The sequence below is a fragment of the Oryctolagus cuniculus genome, chromosome X (assembly GCF_051225735.1).
Source record: "Oryctolagus cuniculus isolate XC-2025 breed Fujian yellow rabbit chromosome X, ASM5122573v1, whole genome shotgun sequence".
In the NCBI taxonomy this organism is placed as follows: domain Eukaryota; kingdom Metazoa; phylum Chordata; class Mammalia; order Lagomorpha; family Leporidae; genus Oryctolagus; species Oryctolagus cuniculus.
Window position 1 is genome coordinate 117,605,866 of NC_142888.1, and position 25,968 is coordinate 117,631,833.

General features: G+C 37.8%; 1 protein-coding gene across 20 annotated transcripts in view; it reads right to left on the reverse strand.

Annotated features, from left to right (window-relative positions):
* Positions 1-25,968, reverse strand: part of ATP11C (ATPase phospholipid transporting 11C (ATP11C blood group)) — a 207,067-nt gene that overhangs the window by 36,987 nt on the left and 144,112 nt on the right. For all 20 annotated transcript variants that reach the window (XR_016227723.1, XR_016227720.1, XR_016227721.1 and 17 more), the window contains 3 exons: positions 22,187-22,361; positions 16,074-16,176; positions 14,752-14,897 (listed from right to left, as the gene is read on the reverse strand). Coding sequence is in view for 16 of the 20 variants with exons in the window: in XM_089323865.1 (XP_089179991.1) it covers positions 14,752-14,897; positions 16,074-16,176; positions 22,187-22,361 (424 nt within the window). In the remaining 4 variants the exon portion in view is untranslated. The remainder of the gene's footprint in view (positions 1-14,751; positions 14,898-16,073; positions 16,177-22,186; positions 22,362-25,968) is intronic.

Sequence of the window (25,968 nt, forward strand, 5' to 3'; positions counted from 1 at the left end):
TGATATGGTAACTTAAACACCAATTTCCAAAATCATAAAACAGACTGACATACTGCTGTTAAGTGTATGCTTTAAAGTCATTTAATGTGAATAGTCAGGAAATTAATAGATTATGTTGATATCAGTAGTAACAATGTTATTTGAACTTTATTATTGCTTCATCAAACAATCAACATATCATTAATATGGAAAGATGGCATTGTTTGCAATATCAAAAAAGTCAATCTTAGGGATTTAGCATATCACTGGGGAATATTAAAAACTAGTAGAGAAAAAAATACAAGCTGGGAATTCACCACTTGAGAGTCACTACATGTGACTATAAAAACTAAATTTCTTAAGGCAAAACTACCAGAATGAGGATTTTTAAATGAGTACTATCTTTTAAAGTAGTCCGTGAACTTATTTGAGTGCTGCTGTCAATTTTTCACAATATCTCTGGATGTCTCATTGGGAAGCACATTTAAGAGCCTACTTTTTAGCCACGGCACACAACTGTTCTCACACTGCCTCTTAGTTAAATCACCAGAATTAGTTCTAGGAGACTTCAGGTTGTTTTGGGTATAGAAGGAGAGGAGCAGTATTGCCACTAAGATGCGGAACCAAATAATGATGCTTACTTTCAACATTACTATTCAACATAGTCTGAAAGTTTTATCAGAGTCAATTAGGCAAGAAAAAGAAATCAAAGGAATACAAACAGGAAAGGAGGAAGTCAAACTATCCTGTTTCCAGATGATATGATCCTATAAATAGGGAAGCCAACAGACTTCACTAAGGGACTATGGGAACTTATAAGAATTTGGCAAAGTTTGCAGGTTATAATAAAATCAATACACAAAAATCAATAGAATTTGTATACCCAAGTAATGCCATGTCTGAGAAAGAACTTATAAGATCAGTCTAATTCACAATAGGTACAAAAAAGATCAATACCTAGAAATAAATTTTACTAAGGATATGACAAATCTTTATACTAAAAATTATAAAACATTAAGAAAAAATAGAAGACATAGAAAAATGGAAGAATCTTCATATTTATGGATTGGAAGAATTAATACCATCAACATGTCCATACTACTGACAACAATTTACAGATTCCATGCAATCCCAATGAAAATACCAAAGACATTCTTCTCAGATTTAGAAAAAACAATCCTAGGAAGGACTCCATGATGGGGGAATAGGGAGGGAGCTCACTGATATTCCAGGAAAAGATAGTTTAATAAAAGTGGAAATAGTGTAGTCTCAGGGAAGAATTAGGAAAAAAACTGCAGAGGAAACTCTTCCAGAATTAGTGGGACATTATGGACCTATGTGGAGGGCACGGGCGCTCATGGCTCAGGACCCCAAACTGCCGAGTCTATGCACCAGCACTGGAAACGGAGGTGAAGTGAAATGGCAGTAGCCTGAGACACTGTTAGAAAAGTGGCAGGAAGAGACTAGAGGGAACAAGGCTTGAAGCCCAGTGGGGGAAAGGACACGAGCATAACTAGAGAGAGAAAAAAAAAATACAAAGGACCGGTACAGACATGATTCTCTCTCTCCACTCACCTTACAAAGGCAGGGAAGAAAATAGAGCAAGTGCCATTTTGGACACACACAACAGCTGCCCTCAGCCAAGCAGAAAAACCTGACAATGGTGGGGAGAAATAACAGGAGATTCAGACCTAGTGTGTGGAGCTTATGAACCGGAACTGTGGAAAAAAAAAAACAAAACTGAGGGTGTGTGGGAGAACTCACGGTGTGGCTGAGATGTGAGTAGTCTTGGTGGGAGATGCCACCAATGTGGTCGGCTTTGGCTACGCGGTGAGAGACATTGCAGGGGAATCTGAGCTTACACTGAGGACTGCACAGATCCTTTGTGTGGTCCTTGGGACTGAGCAGATGAATATTATACCCACTGGGGCTAGTGCTCAGGCACTGATTGCCATCGAGAAGAAGAGCTCAGCTGAGCGAAATTACCTCCCTTCTGAATAAAAAAAAGAGAGAGAGAGAAGATTTACCAAACCAAACCTGGGTGTGTCACCTTTGGCACACCCTTAACCCTGAAGAACTGAACAGAGCTCTCTGGCCACACCCACCACAAGCCTCTAGAGATTCACCAAAAGCAGACAGTCCCCTCAATCTAGAGTCATAGTATAATGAGAAAACCACAACAGCAAGAAAAAAAAAGAAATCAAAGAATATCTCCACAATGCCAAACAACAAACGCAGAAACCAAGGAAACAAGAACAAGGAAGACATTATGACATCACCAAAATGAACATGACACTCCAATACAAGATTATGAAGATGATGAGATAGAAGAAATGCAAGATACAGATTTCAAAAAATTTATGATAAGAACATTTAGAAGTTCTCAAAAACAAATTCTTGAACTACAGAAATCCTTACTGGACAGGATAGAAAATCTCTCTTGTGAAAATGAAATCTTAAGGAGGAATCAAAATGAAATGAGGAATTTAGTAGAACATGAAATTGAGATATTGAAGAGAAATCAAAATGAAATGAAGAATTCAACAGAACAAAGGAAAAACACATTTGAGAGCCTTAAAAACAGAATCAGTGGGATAGAAGACAGAATATCAGACTTAGAAGACAGAGCACAGGAAAGTATACAGTCAAACCAAAGACAAGAGGAGGAAATTAGAAATCTGAAAAATATTGTTGGGAATATAGAGGATACTATTAAAAAAACAACATTTGGGTTCTAGGAGTTCCTGAAGGCATGGAGAGAGTAAAAGGATTAGAAGGCTTTTTTAGTGATATATTAGCAGAAAACTTCCCGGGTTTGGAGAGGGAAAGAGACATCCAAGTACAGGAAGCACATAGAACCCCTAATAAACAGGACCAAAAGAGATCCTCGCCACAACACATTGTAATCAAACTCACCACAGTGAAATATAAAGATTCTAAAATGTGCAAGAGAGAAACAGCAGATTGCTCTCAGAGGATCTCCAATTAAACTCACAGAAGACTTCTCATCAGAAACCCTACAGGCTAGGAGGGAATGGTGAGATATAGCGCAAGTACTAAGAGAAAACAATTGCCAGCCAAGAATATTATATCCAGCAAAGATCTCATTTGTGAATGAAGGTGAAATAAAGACTTTTCATAGCAAAAACAAATTGAAAGAATTTGTCACCACTCGTCCAGCCCTGCAAAAGACGCTTAAAGATGTGTTGGCTGGTGTCGCGGCTCACTAGGCTAATCCTCTGCCTGCAGTGCCTGCACCCCAGGTTCTAGTGCTGGTTGGGTTGCTGGATTCTGTCCCAGTAGCTCCTCTTCCAGTCAAGCTCTCTATGTGGCAAGGGAGGGCAGTGGAGGATGGTCAAAGTGCTTGGGCCCTGTACCCGCATGGGAGACCAGGAGGAAGAACCTTGTTCCTGGCTTTGGATTGGTGCAGTGAGCCGGCCGTAGTGGCCATTTGGGGGGTGAACCAATGGAAGGAAGACCTTTCTCTGTCTCTCTCTCTCTTATTGTATAACTCCACCTTTCAAAAATAAAAGATGTTTACACACAGAAACATAGAAACATTGCCAGCAATACGAAAGAAGGAAAAGGAAGAAAATCTCCCAGTAAAAGATCACAGGAAGTTCAAAGGATATATTAGAAATACCTTTGGGAAAATGGCAGGGCAAAGTCTCTACTTATCAATAGTCACAGTGAAAGTAAATGGCCTCAACTCTCCAGTTAAAAAGCATAGACTGGCTGAATGGATTAAAAAACAAAACCCATCCGTTTGCTGCTTACAAGAAACACATCTTTCCAACAAAGATGCATGCAGACTGAAAGTAAAAGGTAGGAAAAAGATATTCCATGCCAATAGAAACCAAAAAAGAGCTGGAGTGGCCATCTTAATATCAGACAAAATAAACTTTAGCACAAAACTGTTAAGAGAGACAAAGAGGGGCACTATACAATGATTAAGGGATCAATTCAGCAGGAAGATGTAACTATTATAAACGTATATGCACCTAATTACAGGGCACCAGTTCATTTAAAAGATATGTTAAGGAACTTAAAGGGAGACTTAGACTCCAATACAATAGTACTGGGGGACTTCAATACTCCACTTTCAGAAATAGACAGTTCAACTAGACAGAAGATCATCAAGGAAACGGATTTAATCAACACTAGAGCCCAAATAGATCTAACAGATATCTATAGAACTTTCATGCTACACTTGGAAAAGCACCAAATAAATTAACTTTCAGTGAGTCCCAAGGATCTAGAAAAACGGTAGCAAACCAGACCCAACACTAGGAGGAGAAGAGAAATAATTAAAATTACAGAAGAAATCAACAGGATTGAATCCAAAAAAAAAAAATACAAAAGATCAGCAAAATGAAGAGCTAGTTCTTTTGAAAAAATAAATAAAATTGACACCCCATTGGACCAACTAACTAAAAAAGGAGAGAGAAGACCCAAATCAATAAAATCAGAGATGAAAAAGGGAATGTAACAACAGAAATAAAAAGTCATCAGAAATTACTACAATGACTTGTATGCCAGCAAACAGGGAAATCTATCAGAAATGGATAGATTCCTGATTACATACAACCTACCTAATTTGAACCATGAAGTCATAGAAAACCTAAACAGACCCACAAATGAGACAGAAATTCAATCAGTAATAAAGGCCCTCCCAACAAAGAAAAGCCCAGGTCCAGATGGATTCACTGCTGAATTCTACCAGACATTTAAAGAAGAACTAACTCCAGGTCTTCGCAATCTATTCAGAACAATTGAAAGAGAGGGAATCCTCCCAAATTCATTCCACAAAGCCAGCATTACCTTAATTCCTAAACCTGAAAAAGATGCAGCACCAAAAGAGAATTACACACCAATTTCACTGATGAACATAGACGCAAATATCCTCAATAAAATTCTGGCCAATAGAATACAACAACACACAGGAAAGATCATCCACCCAGACCAAGTGGGATTTATCCCTGGTATGCAGGGATGGTTCAACGTTCGCAAATCAATCAATATGATACACCACATTAACAGACTGCAGAAGAAAAACCATATGATTATCTCAATAGATGCCGAGAAAGCATTTGATAAAATTCAACACCCTTTCAAGATGAAAACACGAAGCAAATTGCATATAGAAGGAATATTCCTCAATACAGTCAAAACAATTGATGCAAAACCCATAGCCAGCATCCTATTGAATGGGGAAAAGTTGGAAGCATTTCCATTGACATCTGGTACCAGACAGGGATACCTACTCTCACCACTGCTATTCAATATACTACTGGAAGTTTTAGCCAGAGCCATTAGGCAAGGAAAAGAAACTAAAGGGATACAAATTGTGAAGGAAGAACTCAAACTATTCTTCTTTGCAGATGATATGATTCTTTATTTAGGGGATCCAAAGAACTCTACCAAGAGATTACTGGAACTCATAGAAGAGCTTGGCAAAGTAGCAGGATATAAAATCAATGCAAAAAATCAACAGCCTTTGTATACACAGGCAAGGCCACGGCTGAGAAAGAACTTCTAAGATCAATCCCATTCACAATAGCTACAAAAACAATCAAATACCTTGGAATAAACTTAACAAAGGATGTTAAAGATCTCTATGATGAGAATTACAAAATCTTAAAGAAAGAAATAGAAGAGGATACCAAAAAATGGAAAAATCTTCCATGCTCATGGATTGGAAGAATCAATATCATCAAGATGTCCATTCACCCAAAAGCAATTTATACATTCAATGTGATACCAATCAAAATATTGAAGACATTCTTCTCAGATCTGGGTAAAAATGATTCTGAAATTCATATGGAGGCACAGGAGACCTCGAATAGCTAAAGCAATGTTATACAACAAAAACAAAGCCAGAGGCATCACAATAACACATTTCAGAACATACTACAGGACAGTTGTAATGAAAACAGCATGGTACTGGTACAGAAACAGATGGACAGACCAATGGAACAGAATACAAACACCAGAAGTCAATCCAAACATCTGCAGCGAACTTATATTTGATCAAGGATCTAAAACCAATTCCTGGAACAAGGACAGTCTATTCAACAAATGGTGCTGGGAAAACTGGATTTCCACATGCAGAAGCATAAAGCAAGACCCCTACCTTACACCTTACACAAAAATCCACTCAACATGGATTAAAGACATAACTCTACAACCCACACCATCAAATTATTAGAGAACATCGGAGAAACCATGCAAGATATAGGCACAGGCAAAGACTTCTTTGAAAAGACCCTGGAGGCACAGTCAGTCAAAGCCAAAATTAACAATTGGAATTACATCAAATTGAGAAGTTTCTGTACTACAAAAGAAATAGGAAAATGAAGAGGCAACTGACAGAATGGGAAAAAATATTTGCAAACTATGCAACAGATAACCAGAATCTACAAAGAGATCAAGAAACTCCACAACAACAAAACAACCCACCCACTTAAGAGATGGGCCAAGGACCTCAACAGACATTTTTCCAAAGAGAAAATCCAAATGACCAACAGGCACATGAAAAAATCTTCAGGATCACTAGCCATCAGGGAAATGCAAATCAACACCACAATGAGGTTTCACCTGACCCCAGTTAGAATGGCTTACGTAAGGAAATCTACAAACAGTAGATGCTGGCGAGGATGTGGGGGAAAAAGAGACACTAGCCCACCTTTGGTGGGAATGCAAACTGGTAAAGCTGCTATGGAAGTCAGTTTGGGGATTCCTCAGAAATCTGAATATAACCCTACCATACAACCCAGCCATCCCACTCCTTGGAATTTACCCAAAAGAAATTAAATTGACAAATACAAGAGCTGTTTGCATCTCAATGTTTATTTCAGCTCAATTCACAATAGCTAAGACATGGAATCAACCTAAATGCCCATCAACAGTAGACTGGATAAAGAAATTATGGGACATGTACTCTATAGAATACTATACAGCAGTCAAAAACAATGAAATCCAGTTATTTGCAACAAAATGGAGGAATCTGGAAAAATCATGCTAAGTGAATTAAGCCAGTCCAAAAGGGACAAATATCATATGTTCTCCCTGATCAGTGACAACTAACTGAGCACCTAAAAGGAAACCTGTTGAAATGAAATGGACACTACGAGAAACAATGACTTGATCAGCCCTTGTCCTGACTGCCGAGGAACAACTTACTACTTTATTCCTTCTAGTATTTTTTTGTTCTACTTAATAGTATTGGTTGAACTCTTTAATTAATTAATACACAATTATTCTTAGGTGTTTAAATTTAACTGAAAAGTTATCCCTGTTAAATTAAGAGTGGAATAAAAGAGGGAGATGTACAGATCGACACATGCTCAATTGTACTTACCTCTAATAGTAGATTTAGTATGTGGCAGGGGATTCCAATTGAATCCCATCAAGGTAGTATTTACCAACACCATCTCACTAGTCAAAGTGATCAGTTTCAGTTCATAATTGATCATAATGATAGGTTTAAGAGTCAAAGGGATCACATAAACAAGACTAGTGTCTGCTAATACTAACTGATAGAATTAAAAAGGAGAGAACGATCCAACATGGCAAGCGGGATACACAGCAGACTCATAGAATGGCAGATGCCCTAAACAGCACTCTGGCCTCAGAATCAGCCCTTAAGGAATTTGGATCTGGCTAAAAAGCCCATGACAGTTTCACAGGCATGGAAAGCCAAGACACATTCTGGCAAAAAAAAAAAAAAAAAAAAAAAAAAGAAAAAAAAAAAAAGAAAGAAATGACCTAAATGAAAGATCTCTGTGAGTGAGATCCCTGTGGAAAGAACGGGCCATCAAAGAAGGAGGCACTTTTCTCTGAAGGGAGGAGAGAGCTTCCACTTTGACTATGGCCTTGTCTAAATAAGGTTGGAGTTTGTGAACTCAAGAGGCTTCCACAGCCTTGGCTGCTCATGACAAGATCCTTGGGTGGTTACTGACGTCATAAATAAGAGTGTCAATGGTTAAGTCAACAACGGGAGTCACTGTGCACTTACTCCCCATGTAAGATCTCTGTCCTTAACGTGTTCTACTATGTGAATTAACCGTATAACTAGTACTCAAACAGTACTTCATACTTTGTGTTTCTGTGTGGGTGAAAATTGTTGAAATCTTTACTTAGTATATACTAAATTGTTCTTCTGTATGTAAAGATAATTTAAAATGAATCTTGATGTGAATGAGATGGGAGAGGGAGCGAGATGGGATGGTTGTGGGTGGGGGGAGGTTATGGGGGGGGGGGGAAAGCCGCTAGAATCCAAAAGTTGTACTTTGGAAATTTATATTTATTAAAGAAAAGTTAAAAAAAGAAAAAAACAATCCTAAAATTCATATGGAAACACAAGACACCCTGAATAGCAAAAAACAATTTTAAATAACGAAAACAAAATCAGAAGCATAACAATATCTGATTTAAAGACATACTACAGGACAATTATAATCAAAACAGCCTGGTACTGGCACAAAAATACACATGTAAATCAATGGAACAGAATAGAATCCCCAAAAATTGACCCACCAATCTAAGACCAACTAATTTTTGACAAATGAGCTAAAATTACTCCTTGGAGAAAGGAGAGTTGCTTCAACAAAAAGTGTTGGAAAAACTGGATCTCTGCATGCAGAATTACGAAACAAGAATCCTGCCTTATACTCTACATAAAAATAAACTCACAATGGAAAAATTATCTAAATCTAAATATATGACCTCAAATTACTAGAGGGAAACATTGGGGAAACACTGCAAGATACTCGCCTGTGCAAGACTTCCTGGGTAAGACCCCAGAAGCACAGGAAATAATAAAAGAAAAAAATAGACAAATGGGGTTACATCAAGCTAAGAGACTTCTGCACTGTAAAGAAAACACGGAAAAAAATAAAGAGGCAACCAACAGCATGAGAGAAAAGATTTGCAAATTATTTATCAGATAAATGATTAACATCTAGGATATATAAGTAGCTCAGGAAACTCAACAACAAAACAAACAGTGAAGAACTAGGCAGGGGCCTGAGTTGTGGTGTAGCAGGTAAAGCAGTTGCCTGTGATGCTGGCATCCCACATAGGCACTGGTTCAATCCTGGCTGCTCCACTTCTGATCTAGCTCCGTGCTAAAGTGCTCGGAAAAGCAGCAGAGAATGCACCAAGTCCTTGGGCCCCTGCACTCATGCAGGAGAGCTGGAAGAATCTCCTGGCTCCTGCATTCGGTCTGATCTGGCACTGATGGACATCTGGGGAAGATGGAAGATCTCTCTCTCTCTGCCTCTCCTCTTTCTGACTCTGCCTTTCAAATAAATTGATAAAAAATATTTTTAAGAAAGATAAAAGAAACTGGCAAATGACATGAATACACATTTTTCAAGGAGGAAATACAACAGCTAAAAGAAAAAATGTTCAGCATCATTAGCTATCAGGCAAATGCAAATTAAAACCACAACGAGCTTTCACTTCACCCTAGTTAGAATGGCTATCATCGAAAAATCAAAAAACAATAAACACTGGCAAGGATTTTGGGGAAAAAGTACCTTAGTACACTGTTGGTAGGAATGTAAAACTATTATAACCATATAGAAGACAGTATGAAGATTCCATTGGAATATGAAGATAGATCTACCATATGATACAGCCATCTCACTCCTGGGAATATACCCAAAAGAAATGAAATCAGCATATTAAAGTGTTGTTTGTACCTCCCAAGTTTATAGCAGCTTAATTCACAATAGTTAAGATATGGAATCAACCCAGATGTCCATCGATTGATGACTAGATAAAGACAATGTGGTATATATACATGATGGCCTAGTATTCATCCATAAAAAAGAATGAAAACCTGTCTTTTGCAAAATAATGGATGGAAATCGAGACCATTATGTTTAATGAAATAAGCCAGACATATATGTTTTCTCTGATATGTGGTAGTTAATATAAAATACAAAAATACAAAAAATGTATAAGAGTGAATTGACATTTTATTATTTCATTATTGTTTGTGGCCCTTGTCTCTCTTTCTGTGGAGTGGTTTATTTTTTACTTGCTGACTACGATGGTTAGTGGTGTATTACACTTGTGATTATAAAGTGAATTGAAAGTATGTTATTGCAAAGACTGAAGGGAAAAAAAGGAAGGTGGGGTTTGAAGGAGGATAAGTATGGTTATTTTCTTAGAATTTTATATATAAACACATGAAATTTGTTCTCTTTATGTTAATAAAAATTTAAAAAGAAAATCAAACATATCCTCAAAGGATAAATATCTTCTACAACTCATGTTATTTAGAAGAATATACCAGTCTTTGGATAGCACTCTAAAGAAATGTACTGTATATGTTTCGAGTCACAATAAAGCATAAAAATAAATGACAGAGCCCCCAAGGTAACCATCTAGAAGAGTAACACTTATTTGTATATGTTTTTATCAATTACGGTACAAGACAAGATATTATCAGCAACGTTTCATAGTCATATTTATTAAAAACAAGTATTCTAAGATTGGAGGAGGCAGAATTCAGTGTGGACCATGGGGGTACTTCCTGAGAAGTGTGTGTTATGGGTGTCTGCCTCCCTCACTAGAATGTAAGTTTCATGAGAACAGGGACACATCCTGTCTTTTTCTACAGTACATCCTTAGTGTCCAAAAGAATGCTTGCAACATAGGTAAAATTAGCTGACTGACTAAAAGAAGTTAGAACTTAAACTAGGCCTTAAAGGTGAGTAAGATAGCTGGAACCAAGGCAAGGCAGTATGTATTTTAAACATGCAGAGTTGTCAAAAGTTCATGGAAAATGAGTATTATGAAAAACTATGTAAAGATTTCAAATATTTTACATCTAGATAAAATATCTTTTAATTCTATTTCTCCACAAACTATTTGAAGTGCTCTTATATACAGTAAGACAAGGCCAGAGAGTAGTGACTTAAAGCTAGGCTAATGCTTATTAAGCAATAGAATGCATAGTTTTTAAGGAATAAATTGAAAAGCATAATTTTCTAAACATTAACCTGGTTAAATTATGCAATTAGGATTGAATGGGGTACAGAGCATGAAGATCTGACAATGAATTACTCAAAGAGTAGGGCAATAAAAATTTAAAGATGCAATAAGAAAAATTACTTTTTAAAAAAAATTTATTTATTTGAAAGGCAGAGTTACAGAGAATCAGAGGCAGAGAGAGAACGAGATCTTCCATCCACTGGTTCACTCCCTGGATGACCGCAAAAGCCAGAGCTGTGCCAATCCAAAGCCAGGAGCCAGGAGCTTCCTCCAGGTCTCCCACGCAGGTGCAGGGGCCCAAGGACTTGGGCTATCTTCTACTGCTTTCCCAGACGATACCAGAGAGTTGGATCAGAAGTGGAGCAGCCGGGACTCAAACCGACACCCTAATGGGATGCCGGCACTGCAGGTGGTGGTTTTACTCACTACACTACAGCGCCGGCCCCAGAAATGACCTTTTAATTCAGCCAAGAAGGGTTGCAAATATCATAAATCATCTTGGGACAAAAGACAGCAACAACAAAAAGAACATTACTGCTAAATCAGTAACAGAGATGATAAGGAGCACGGAGATACCAATAAAGACAGAGCATCACCTACATAAATAACCCTGTATACTGGGAACAGCGATATCTCAATTTCTGACTACTGGTCAACATTTGCCATTTTAATGCTTTTGTTTGTTTTGTTTACCTTAAGAGAGCATTCCTTCCATCTGGTGGCAGCTGCTTGAATTGCAGGCCAAAATCCCACAGGCAAACCAAGCCTCTGGAATATGGTCAGATTACTAGGCTGATGGGAATGGCAAATCTTCATGGGATCTCCTACCAGGTTCAGGTTAAGAGAGAATAACCTTCATTCCCATCTAGGGATGTTAGTTACTGAGTGCAAGACTCAACAGACTCTATGAAATAGAAAGAATCCTACCTGGAAATATTCATATTCCCTTACTTCCTAACTGGGGAGCCAAAAGCAAGTTATATTATACCTTTGAGTCTTACTTTCCATATATATTTAAATTGAGGTAATTCTATGTACTCTGTGAGGTTTAAAAGTTTGTGAGAAATAAATAAAATAAAGTGCTTTTATCAACAAGCAAAGTACCTTACAAATATTGGGTTATCAATATCATAATTATTCTCCTCTTTCTTATCATCAAGGTTTGACTTAGCTACAGGTTGATACTGGCTGCAAGGAAGAGTTATAGCGAATCTGTGAATCTGGAATTTTGTGTGTATGCATGTATATATATATATATATGTGTGTGTGTGTGTATATTATATATGATAATTTATATATAATATATTCTAGTTCTGTGCACTTAGAAGGCCTAGAATCAACTTCAGCTCAGCAGCAATGACTACAACTAGCACCAATATTTTTATTTCTAAATACTATTTCCAAAGAAAAGAAACCACAGCTGCCTGGAGAAATGTCTGAATCCAGGGCTCAGGCAGGAAAAATACAAAAGGAGTCTGGTACATCAGGTGGTCCCAAAAAATAAAAGGTGTCTTCAAAAAACTATCAGAATATGTTGGAAGGACATAGTAGTACCCAACTGCCAAAATATGGGACAATCTGAATATCAAAATAAATAATGATAGCAATAGACTTTATCTCATCAAAAAATGATCTGCTTCAATAGCAGAGTCCTCTTTTCAAATGAAAATATTTAGGGCAGAACTAAGGGCCTTGAGACTTTCCAAACACCATTTGAATCAAGTTATCAAAGTTAACATTATCATTAATGAGACATATTGATAACATGTGCCTCCTAATATGGTACACTACAGAAGTTACAACCTTATTTATGTGCTGTTACTGACAGATTTGCACAATCTGACTCTAAGGATAAGCAAACATTAGACAAATCCAAGTGGAAGGACATTCTACAAACTAGTCAATATTCTTCAGAAATGTTAAGACCAAGAAGACAAAAAGAAGACTAAGAAAACATAAAAGTTTAAATACAAGGATGATCCTGGGAAGAAACAGACCACAAAGAGCGTAACAGTGAGACCACTGACAAATTTGAATACAGTATGTACACTAGTTAAAATAATTCATGGGGCCAGTGTTGTGGCACAGCAGGTTAAACCATGGCCTGCAGTGCCAGCATCCCATACAGGCACTGGTTTGAGTCCTGGCTGCTCCACTTCCAATCCCAGCTACCTGCTAATGTGCCTGGGAAAGCAACAGAGGATGGCCCAAGTCCCTGGGCCCCTGCCACCCACGTTGGAGACCCAGCCCTGGCTTCTGCAGCCATTTGGGGAGTGAACCAGCAGATGGAAGATGTCTCTCACAGTCTCTGTCTCTCCCTTTTTCTCTAAGTCTGCCTCTCAAATAAAATAAATAAATGTTTTTTAAAAAGTCATTGATTTTGACAACTATAATGTAGATAATTTAAGGAGATAACAGTTGAGGAAGCTAGGCAGAGTATACAAGATCTTTTTTTTGATTTTACAATTTTTTCAAAGTCTGAAATTATTTCAAAATGAAAAGAAAAAATATTTAAAACCCTATTGAGCAGAACACAAGAGAAGAGCTCAAATTCTGCTCATATCAGTCTAAAATGATTTGCATACTTCAGAACAGTTACTTCACCTTCACATAAGACAAGTTCATTAAGCACAGAATAAATGGCTGAAGCAATATTTATGGACTCCATAAATATTGAGGAGCCTCTGGGGCTAGAAAAGGAAAGCTGATCAAGTAAATTGCCCTGTCCCCATCACTTGTCAGTAAATGTAATCATGCTTCTATCTGCTTAATTTTTGTAATTTCATTTGATCAATGACTCTATACTACTATAAAAAGTAGTTTGAAATACTATTGAGTATTAAAAAGAAAACTATTGATACATGACACAACATGCATGAAACTCTAAAACTAGTAAAATAGGCTAGATACAAAGAATACACATGATTACATTTATATGAAGTTCGAGAATAGGTGAAAACTTAAGATTACATGACACATTATAACTATATATATTCTATATTATTTATATGACTATGCATTGTACAGTGATATAAATAGATTAATTTTTATCTGGGGTAAGGTAAAGGAGACTTGGAAGGAATATATGAAAACTATGTAGAATGATCCAAATACTATCTTTTTGATGGGGTGGTGATTACATGAATATACAAATTTGTTACCACTCACAGAAGTATACTTCTAGCTGATACAATTTACAGCACTTAATTTGTAATTCAAAAAAGTTGTCTTTAAAAATTCATCCTGGGTTTGGCAATGTGACACAGTGAGTTAAGACACCACTTGAATCACTGACATCCCATATTATAGTCTCATTTCCAGTCCTGGCTGTTCTGCTTCTGATCTAGCTTCATGCTAAATGTGTCTGGGAAGGCAGAGATGGCCCAAGTGTTTGGGTTCCTGCCACCCATGTGGGAGACTAGGATGGAGTTCCTGGCTTCTGAGCTTTGGTCTGACCCAGAACTGGCTGTTAAAGCTATTTGTGTAATAAACCTGCAAATGGAAGACCTCTTTCTCCCTTGCCCCCTCCTCCTGTAATTCTACATTTCAAATAAATACATCTTTTAAAAAAATAAAAATTCATCTTAAATATCTTTCATATTTCTACTTTCTGATTCATGAAACAGACCATTCTCCGCTTTGTTGATTGCAAATTGCAGTATCAGGACACAAAATAAATATGAAAAAAGGGGACCAAATTATGACCACACTGAGCCAATGCTGGACTAAAAATTACAATTTAAATTCAAATATTTTATAACATACCTTATAGAAGAAATACTGTACAAGGTGTGCTATTCTCACATAATATAGATGTCCATGAGCCAATAGCAGTTTCTTTAAATGTTTAAACTTTGGAACAGAATAATCACTATTCCTGGCTGCTTGGCGACCTTCTTTACCTTTAATACCTAAAAAGAGAATAGCTCTATAGGGTGAGTACTTTTTAGAATAACCAACTCCCTGTATTAGTCATACTATCTACTTGCTTAAATGTTACAGCTCATTTGTACAGTTCAGCATTTCATTTTTAAACAAAAAAAATGCTTTCTTTTAAACAGTGACACTGAAATTTAGCAAATCAAAGTAAAAACTAAGTTTGATTGGTAAGTCCTTATTTGTTAACAAAATATGAAACAATTAAATGGGATGACCATTTCAATCACTACAAGACAAATTATCTGGGGGGGGGATTCTACATGAAAAAATTGTTTTCAAGGTACTCAATAAGTGCTTACTTGTACATAATGCTAGACCAGGTGCTGCATTAATGTCGCTCAAAGAACTGGTTTCGTGGTCTATGAGCTCAATAAGACAATGGTAAACTCCTTTTTGTGAATGAAACTCTTGACTAGAAGCTCAAGAATCCCATGAGTTCAAGCAGCTTTAGACCATTTCCACACAGGATAACCAGAGACAATTTAAGAGTGCCATGCTATTTAGGACTACTTACAAATAAAAAACAGCATTTGGGAACCTACTCTGTAATACCAATTCCATATCTGTACCCACCTCCCAAACAAAACAAAGAAAAATGAAAAATCAACTTGTTGAGCCATTATGTTTGTTGCTTAACTGTAGCTTGGCAGGGAAAAAATTGATACAGGTAGTAGAAAAGCTGGTGTTGTATGTCAACATACAAATTCAATACTATAGCCCAAACCACCCATAACTAGTGGGAAACCATCTTATCAATTATACTTTCTTAGCCCAAACAGTTAGGAATCTCAAAAGATATAGTGCAGCAACATAAGAAGGCAGTCTGGCCAAGAGTGAGAACATCTGTTAAGATTTCATGCAGGCTTATTGAAGTCAGAGCTGAACAATCAATTGTGCTGCAGTGGGTTTAGGAAATTCACTTTACTAGAATAATAAAAAAAAATATCCTTTAGCTTTGTATTGGCATATTCCCACCAGGGGTAGGACCATGGGATCAACGTGTTCCATTATCAGATGAGGCCTTTCATTGGTTAACAGTTAACATGCCCAAACTCAAATTCAAGATGAGCAATCAAAACAATCAATCTATCTACATAAGAGCACACTAGTGATAGTTTACAGCTGTCATCTCATTAGATCGTTCTTACCTATTCCCACATGGGATTCCAAGATCATACTAACATCATTGGCACCATCACCTATTGACAGTGTTATTGGACTGCCTTTTAAATTCTTCACCATTCTGACAATCTAAACAACAAATATATAAGAGGTTAGAAAAGGTCAAAGCAGAATATGAGATTGGACTACATTAGGGATTTATGCCTCATTCACACTTGTAAATAAATGGTGGCCTTCCAAATAGAAAGGTAGTTTGCTCATACATGTACAAGAGACTTGAATTCTTAGATGCAGAACATAGCCATTCAAAATGTAATATCAGCACCCACTTGTTTCTGATTCTGTACACTTATGAACTATCAAAAAGCTTGCCTCCCACACACAGTAAAGATCAACATGTTTCCCTCTTTTGTCACTGCTTCATGTGTCCTTTCAGATTATGTGTTCAATGTCCAACAGTGCAGGCTAGAAAACAGATTTAGAGTAACGTTAATAGGTATACTAGAATAAAAGTGGGATGTCAGAGGACAATGTTTTTTATTCTTTTATTTTCTCTTCCCTGCTGACAATGCTATCTCTCCGAAGACCATCCAGACAACCCTTATCCCCAGGAATTTATCTAATGTTAAATTCTTTTTTAAAAAATTTATTTATTTATTTTTGACAGGCAGAGTTAGACAGTGAGAGAGAGACAGAGAGAAAGGCCTTCCTCTTCTGTTGGTTCACCCCCCAAGTGGCCGCCACAGATGGCACACTGCGCTGATCTGAAGCCAGGAGCCAGGTGCTTCCTCCTGGTCTCCCACGCGGGTGCAGGGCCCAAGCATTTGGGCCCATCCTACACTGCACTCCCGGGCCACAGCAGAGAGCTGGACTGGAAGAGGAGCAACCAGGACAGAATCCGGCACCCCGACCAGGACTAGAACCCGGGGTGCTGGCACTGCAGGCGGAGGATTAGCCAAGTGAGCAATGGCGCCGGCCTAATGTTAAATTCTTATACCTACCTGGCTGCCATCTAAATTTTACTCAGTCTCTCACTGCCTGATGTGGTTTGGCATCTTTTACATGTAGCTACATTTTAAAAGAAGCCAATTAAAGGGGAATAAGATTTGAAGAAAGATGCCCAAGATATGTGTTCAAAACCTGCTACTATTCCAAGTGTCTCTTCAAGACAAGTAAGTGATACTGTGTAGCTATGTACACACAGTTCACAGCAAGTAATGAATAAAATGTTCAGCCTTAGTGTGAAGACACTTCTGTTTTTCCTTCTGCTGAGAAAGGTACTCATAGAAATTGTATTGGGTAAGCAGCTACATTCTCACCTTATATTTCAGATAATCAATGCTTTATGTGCCATACCTCAAAACCCTCTGGATTCTAGCAGCCTTGAAAAAGCTTAAATAATTCAGTAGATAAATATTTTTGCACAAATTCTGTTCTCACAATTGCTCTGAGCAGTTAACATAAGCGAAATCCATTTCAACATCACTGAAGTGATTAAAAGTAATTTATACAAGGTCAAGGCACCATGTGGTCTGTCCTTTAAACAAAACTCAGGCAGGTTTTAGTTGTATTAAGTGACACAGAAAAAAATCCACATCCAATTCCATTTAAAACAAAATTGATATGACCATGAAATGTCAGTTTTCCCCCCAATCTTTCCCTTTAATTCAGTTCTTCTTAAAAAAAAAATGTATGAGACTGTCGGAAATAACCTGTAAGGGGAAAAGAGTAGAAAAAAATTAAAGAACTCAAACTTAATGTTTTTTATGGGCTACAACACTGGTTAACTAAATAGCACCTGTTGCATTGTATGCAGTAATGATCTGAACCTCCAGGAAAAAGAAGTGCAGCCAGAGAAGACCTAGGGAGGACAAAATTATCAAGGATACAGCTTCCATAGGAAAACATAGATTTTAAAAGATTTAAAACTCATCCTGTAAAACCATGGAAAATTTAGATAAACATGGAGTTTTTCACTGAGTCCCAAGTCACTGAAACTAAAAGCTTCTCTCCAATCACTAGCTCAGTTTTCACGAAAAAGGAAAGATTTTTCAAAGAAGTATTCATTCACAAACTATAAATGCATGCAATACACTGTGGAAAGCAGTGTGCTAAGATCCAAAAAAGGCTTGGTTCATACACCTTAAGAAACATAATGAAAAAATAGAGACAAATCATCAATAAAAGAATATTAGGCAACTAGAACAATACAGAAAACAAAATGTATTATTGGGCAGGAGTGCATAACATTGTCATCTAAATCATCCACTTAGGAAAGCCTATCATGTCAGAGGAGAGGCTACTATATGCCAGACTGATGAGGAATGATTATGTAGAAGGATGATGGGTATAAATGATGAAATAGTAGTAAGGTTTCCATGGATGGGGAAGAAAGGAATATTCCAGATGAAGGGAAAGACATTAAAAGGAAAACAGCCAGGAATGTACTGTCTACTCATAAAGTAGATCTGATTTGAGCAGATTAATGATTTTTCATGTCTGAGGGTACTTCAAAAGTTTTTATAAACATTAAAAGATAAGCTTATTTTGGTATAAATTTTTTTGAAACTCAGGCATAGTTTTTTCAAAATATGCTTTTTTGTGAACTTCTGAAGATCCCTCATATTCATGGAATTCAGTTTGTCTTGCACCAAAATAAACTCTCTTGAAATCAACAAGGAGTGACATTATGCAAGTGGCATCAGAGAACAGGAATAACTGGAGGAAAGCTAGTACTATGGACAGAGAGGGAGGTTTGGTGGCTAGTTACCGGGTGTAATTCAACAAGCTAGTAAATTCCTAGCCCTGGAAGATTATGAAAAGAAAGGAAAAGACAACGTACTAGAAAAAAGAATTTGGTGACTGATACTATATGGAAGAGGAAAGCATGGGGGAAATCAATACAGATTTCAAGGTTTTGAACCTAGAAACCTGGAGGCATAGTGAGCTCAGTAACAGAAATAAGACACCAAGGAAAATGACGGCTGGACTATATAGAAGATAAAGTTGGGGTGATAATGACATAGCCAAGATGATGGGTTGGAAGCAGCTTAAGTAGAACCCAAAATATCTGGACTGGAGATAGTGACTTGTACATCACCTAAATGGACAGATGAGTAGGTGACATACTGGGAGAAATGACTAAAGTGAGAGAAATAAAACAGTGTATTGAACCACAGGGATGCTATATTCTACACGGAGAAGTAGCATGTAAATCAGGAATCTGCCTGGACAGTGGAGTAGTTAGAATCCTGGTGGGGGTCGGTACTGTGGCACCACCATCCTATATGGGTGCTGTTCAAGTCCCAGCTGCTCCATTTCCAATCCAGCTCCCTGCTATGGCCTGGGAAAGTGGCAGAGGAAGGCCCAAGTGTTTGATTCCTTGTACCCAGGTGAGAGATCTGGAAAAAGCTCCTGGTTCCTGGCTTCAGTCTGGCCAAACACTGGCTGTTGTGGCCATTTGGGGAGTGAACCAGTGGATAGAAGATATTCTCTCTCTCTCTCTCTCTCTCTCTCTCTGTAACTCTGGCTGTCAAAAAATAAATCTTTTTTAAAAAGTTTAAAAATAAAATAACAAAAATAAAAAGAACCCTGGTGAACAATGTAAGCAGCAGAAAATGAATATAAGGGGGAAAAAAAGAGAGATCTGGAGGCAAGCCTCTGACTAAAAGGATACATCTCATTTCATTTCCTTTAAAGATTTATTTATCTGAATGGTGAAGTGACACAGTGAGAGAGTAAGCATGAGCATGAGAGTGAGTGAGAGAGTGAATGTGAGCGAGAGCGAGAGAGAGAGATATCTTCCATCCACTTGTTCACTCCCCAGATGGACACAACAATCAGAGCTGGGTCATGGTGAAGCCAGGAGCCGGGAACTCCACCTGTGTCTTCTACATAGAAGGCAGGGGTCAAGCACTTGAGATATCTTCCACTGCCTTCCCAGGTGCAACTGCAGGAAGTTGGATTGGAAACTGAGCAGATGGGACTAGAACTGGTACTCCAATATGGGATGTTGGCATTGCAAGTGGCAATTAAACCTGCTACGCCACAACACCAGTCCAAGTGGACTGATTCCTATGGATACTATTCTGATTGGATCTGATTTCCCAGTTGGAGATAACCGAGGTTTTGAAGGTTGACAAAAAGAAAGAACAGACTCTAATTAAAGTAGGAACTGCGAGCTGGAAAGGAGACAGAGGCAATGTCCTGACTAATCTAAGCTTTGTGTGTGTGGCAGCCATCCCCTAGTCTGGGGCAAGTAGCTGAAGAATCTAAAGAAGCAAGACTAACCCACATAAAAGAATATCCTACAAAGTATATACGAAAGTGAAAAAGTATGTAACTGAAAAAGTATGTAACTGAGTTAAAAGCAACAAGGTAAGGCAGATGACCCTGGACTGAGGAGCTGGAAAGGCAGCTTAGAAGAGGTGGTGCTTGAGTTGTATTTTATTATGAGTAAACTCCATGTTAGGGCAGAAGAATTCAGGGAGAGTTTCAGAGGGCAAAACAAAATGAGAAAAAAATTTAAAGTTGTCCTTAGTACAGTATATGGAAGTAAGACAATGAAGATTTTTTTTTTGACAGGCAGAGTGGACAGTGAGAGAGAGAGAGAGAGAGACAGAGAGAAAGGTCTTCCTTTGCCGTTGGTTCACCCTCCAATGGTCGCCGCGCTGCAGCCGGGGCACCGTGCTGAACCGAAGGCAAGAGCCAGGTACTTCTCCTGGTCTCCCATGGGGTACAGGGCCCAAGCACTTGGGCCATCCTCCACTGCACTCCCGGGCCACAACAGAGAGCTGGCCTGGAAGAGGGGCAACTGGGACAGAATCCGGCGCCCTGACCGGGGACTAGAACCCGGTGTGCCAGCACCACAAGGCAGAGGATTAGCCTATTGAGCCACGGCGCCGGCCAACAATGAAGATTTAATCAATGTAACTGGAGAATGTGTGTTGGACAAGGGAGTGATAATGGATACAAAGTATGTGGTATGTAAAGATATATGAGAAGACAATAGAGGTGAGCCCCAGATGCCAACTGCCCTTTATCCTAAGCAATTATGAAATCACTGAAAGTGTTTGACAAAGAATTTATGATGGAAAGAGTAGTGTTTTAACCAGATTAATTTGGGAGTATGGGGAAACAGATTAAAGGAAAAGGATGACAGTAAAGACATCAGTGAGATTAAACCAAATAGTCTGTGTATAATGACACTAGAGTTTGGACTAGGGTGGTAGTAAAAAGTTTCAAAAGATAGAACTAAAATGACAGCCATGACAATGGTAGATAAGATCAACAGGACATATAGGGAAAGAAGAATAAAAGGTAAAATAAGACTTAGGAAACAAAAGAAAAATAGTAGTAGCAGGAATAATGTAAGACAAAGGAAAAGCAAACTCAGTAGGAAAATTATGCTTAAATACTAGAATTTAATGTGACAGTGTGGAATCTATATGGAGATGTCTAGCAGACAGCTAGAAATAGGAGACATAACATTAAGAACAGGTCAGAGCCAGAGTTAACTCAATGGAAGCCAGAGAAATGGATGTGCTTATCCAGAGACATAGTCCATAAAGTAAAAAGGAGAGAGAAGACTTCACCCTAAAGAAAACTGATAATTAGAGAGAATACAGAAGGTAATATGAAGACACTAGGTTGCCAAAGAGGGAAGAATATCAGGACTGTGGAACATCACAGAAACCAAGGAAAGAGAATTTTAAGGAGACATAATTGATAGTGTCAACTAAAAGAGGAGAACTCAGGAAGGGAATGGAAAATAGCACCAAGCACTGGGTCAACCTTGCCTGTAGGTAAGACAACAGATTGAGAACAGAAAGAATGCATGGTGCTAATATCATAGAGGAGCCAGGAGCACTGGAATGGAGGGAGGCAGCAGGCACCAATCAGTCAGCAGAGAAGCCTAGAAGATGAGGAACTGGACAACTAACTTGAGGGGAAAACAAGGTACAGCACAGGCTTAATTCAATTCAGGGGAAGACTACTGGGTTTTATCATAAAAAGGAAAAAGCCAGGGCAAAAGAAATTTGATGGTAATAATGGCTCTTTGAAGAAGAAACTAACTGAAACACAGGTATATATAAGTACAGAAGGACTTATAATAGAATGTTACCTAAAATTCAGTTACCTGGGCTTTTTGTAATGGTGCCATCCGGCAGCATAGCACTGCGGTACACTTCATGCAAATTTGTAGAAAAATGCTTTTATAATTGTTTGAACCAGAATCTTGACTAGAATTTAGGATAAGTGACAATGTGGAGCCATCAATAATTAATCCATATTCCTGATGTTCTGTCCATGCTCTGGAAAAGAAAAACAATGCTGTGTCTGAATTTATTACACATTTCTATTTAGGAGCCTCATTTTTTAAACATAAAAGGGAGTGTCCCAGAAAAGACAAATCATCCATCTGGTTTACTGACATGTTTATTCTACATAATCAACTATTTCTAATTATGGCCTAATAATGACTTCTAAACACATCTTTGAGATTTAAGCTGCCCATATGGGTGATATAAGTTCTAAAAGATATAAAAATTAAGGAGACTGGGGCCAGCACTGTGGGCACAGTAGGCTGAGACTCTACCTGTGGCACTGGCATCCCATATGGGCACCAGTTCGTGTCCCAGCTGCTCCTCTTCTGATCCAGCTCTCTGCTTATGCCCTGGGAAAGTAGTGGAGGATGGCCCAAGTCCTTGGACCCCTGCACCTGTGTGGCAGACCTGGGGCAAGCTCCTGGTTCCTGGCTTTGGATTGGCCTAGCTCCCACCATTGTGGCCATTTGAGGAGTGAACCAGCAGATGGAAGACCTTTCTCTCTGTCTTCCTCTCTCTCTCTCTCTCTCTCTCTCTCTGTAACTCCACCTCTCAAATAAATAAAACCTTTTAAAAAATAAAGGAGGTTGAGCAGCCTAACTTTGTAGAAGAAATAGAAGGCAAATTTTGGGAATTATAGATCAGTCAAGCTATGATATAAAGAAAAGTCATCAGTTATCTGAAACCCCTCTAACAACAACAACAGAAAAGACAAAATGGCTTTTGGATAAAAAAAGTCATAGGAAACCTAGTCTCTTTGCCTGAGTGACAAAAATTATACATAAGAATATAGTTTCTCAAATATGACAGAATATGTTAAAGATATAGTATTCATTAAAGAATGTCATGAAACAATGATATATATTCCTTAAATAATTGCCATTTTATAATAGCTTAGTGGTTTTCAACACTACCCTTTCCATTACACACATATGGGTAGATATAAAGAAGTTGCCCATGCCCTAGATCTATCCCCGGACCAATTAAATCAAAGTATCCTGGGAAGAGAATGGTCATATATAGGTATAGGTAGTTCTAATACATAGCTAAGACTAAGACATATTACATGCCAGGAAACATGAATGTAATAGAGACCAAGTATTTAAGGAAAACACATAGAAGAAAACATACAACTGAAAAAATTCTACCAAAATTAACATTTTATTTTTGCCATCATAAAAAGTCAGTGATTATTCAATTTTTGTTCAGGGAATCTCATGTGCCATTTGAGAACCACTGCAATGGAAGCATTAGACATAACAAGATCTTACAGTTATAGATAGACTGTCTAACATAATGCTTTTGAAAGTTTAATATGCAAAGGTATCACTTGGGGATATTGCTACAATGCTGATCCAAATACTGATTTGGATTCTGTAGTTCTGGGGTAGGACACAAGATTTTGCATTTCACCAGTTTCCTGGTGACAACGGAGCTATTGTTTCATGGATCAAATGTAGAATAGAGGGGGCCTAATATAACTTGTTGTTCCTTTATTCTGTACTTTTTGGTATGTATTGCTAATATCATAATATTTGTACTTTTTAATATTTTGCTTCATCATTTTATGAGCAAGTCTTATTCACTAATTAAAGGAACATCAATCATGTCTTTTCTTCTCCCCTGCTCATAGAGCTGACACAATAGGCAGAAAACAGCAGCTCAATAATCAATCAAGCAATATTTGTAAACACTAATTCTAAGCAGGCCACATACAGTACAAAGATTTATTGACTATAAGACTAATCTTTCTTTGGAAAATAAAAAACCTTCTTGGGTGATAGAAGCATACATGAGGGTATGTATTCAAGCAAATAACATAATAATAAATGGTTAATGCCCAGTTACTGAGTCGAAAAATCCACACACAAAAGAACAGTGGTTTCCCTGTGATATGAGGTTTCTACAGTGAGACTTGAAATGGCAGAAAGAGGTAAAGGGAGAAAATTATATACTGGCAAGTTTAAAATATCACTTGAGGTCCTGGCATTGTGGTACAGCTGTTTAAGGCACTGTCTGCAATGCTGGCATCTCATATGAGCACTGGTTTGTGTCCCAGCTGCTGAATCTCTGATTCAGCTCCCAAATAATAAGCCTGGGAAAGCAATGGAGGATGCTGCAAGCACTTGGGCCCCTGCCACCCACGTGGGAGACCTAGAAGCTCCTGACTCCCAGCTTTGGACCACCCCAGCTCTGGCCATTGCAGCTATTTGGGAGTAAATCAGCGGATGAAAGATATCTCTGTCTCTGACTTTCAAATAAATAAATACACTTTTTTTTTAAAAAAAAGGAAAATTTTCGATTCTCTTTATATACAGAAGATCAGTTTAGCATACATTAAGTAAAGATTTCAAGTTTGCTCCCACACAGAAACATAAGGTGAAAAATAATAGATGATTTTTTAAATGATGATGAAATCAGATCAGACCTATTGTCATGTTTAATCCCAGTGAGAGTCAAGTTGGGAATTGATAATTTCTTCTTTTTTTTTTTAACAGAAGATCAGTTTAGTATACATTAAGTAAAGATTTCAACAGTTTGCACCCCCATAGAAACACAAAGTGAAATATACTGTTTGAGTACTCGTTATAGCATTAAGCCTCAATGTACAGCACATTAAGGATAGAGATCCTACATGAGGAGTAAGTGCACAGTGACTCCTGTTGTTGACTTTACAAATTGACACTCCTGTCTATGGCATCAGTAATCTCCCTATGCACCAGTGATGCGTTTCCAAGGCTATGGAAGCCCCTTGAGTTCTCCGACTCTTATCTTGTTTAGACAAGGTCATAGTCAAAGTGGAGGTTCTCTCCTCCCTTCAGAGAAAGGTACCTCCTTCTTTGAATGTATATAAAGAGAATCGAAAATGAATCCTCATGTGAATGGAAGGGGAGAGGGAATGGGAAAGGGGAGGGTTGGGGGTGGGAGGGACGTTATGGGGGGGAAGCCATTGTAATCCATAAGCCGTACTTTGGAAATTTATATTCATTAAATAAAAGTTAAAAAAAAAAGACCATACGGAACACATGAGAATGTCAGTCTTACAGGAACCAAATTTATTGTCAAGGGTTGGGATGCCCACACTAACTGCTCAGTAGGCTCTCCTGACCTCATGAACTTCTCCTCCGGCAGAGGAAATTTGTGCTTCTTTTGTTCTCACATTATGCAACAGCAGCAAATGTGTATAAAATGTTAGAGAGGTTTGTTTTAATATTGCTTAGTTTAATTTATAGGAAACATTCATTTATGGAGGAATATTATGTATTACATGTATGTAACAACTGAATTTATATGTTAATGCAATTGTTTTTCCCTAAAATATTGGTGTCACCAGTGCTGGAATTGATTTTGGATATGAATTTTCTTGTTTGGTCACCAAAAGTAGTTGGGATTATATTAGTTGGTGCAAAATTTACATGTGAAAATGAGAGAAATCTGTACTGTATTCATTTCTGTTATAATGTACTACAATTGACACATGCAATGTATGGTGCAATTTTGAAAGACACTTTTCACTTTCTTAGATTACAGACTAGAAGAAAATTGAGTTTCATAAACTCATTGTGTATTGCTGAAAAAAAAAAAAAAGGAAAAT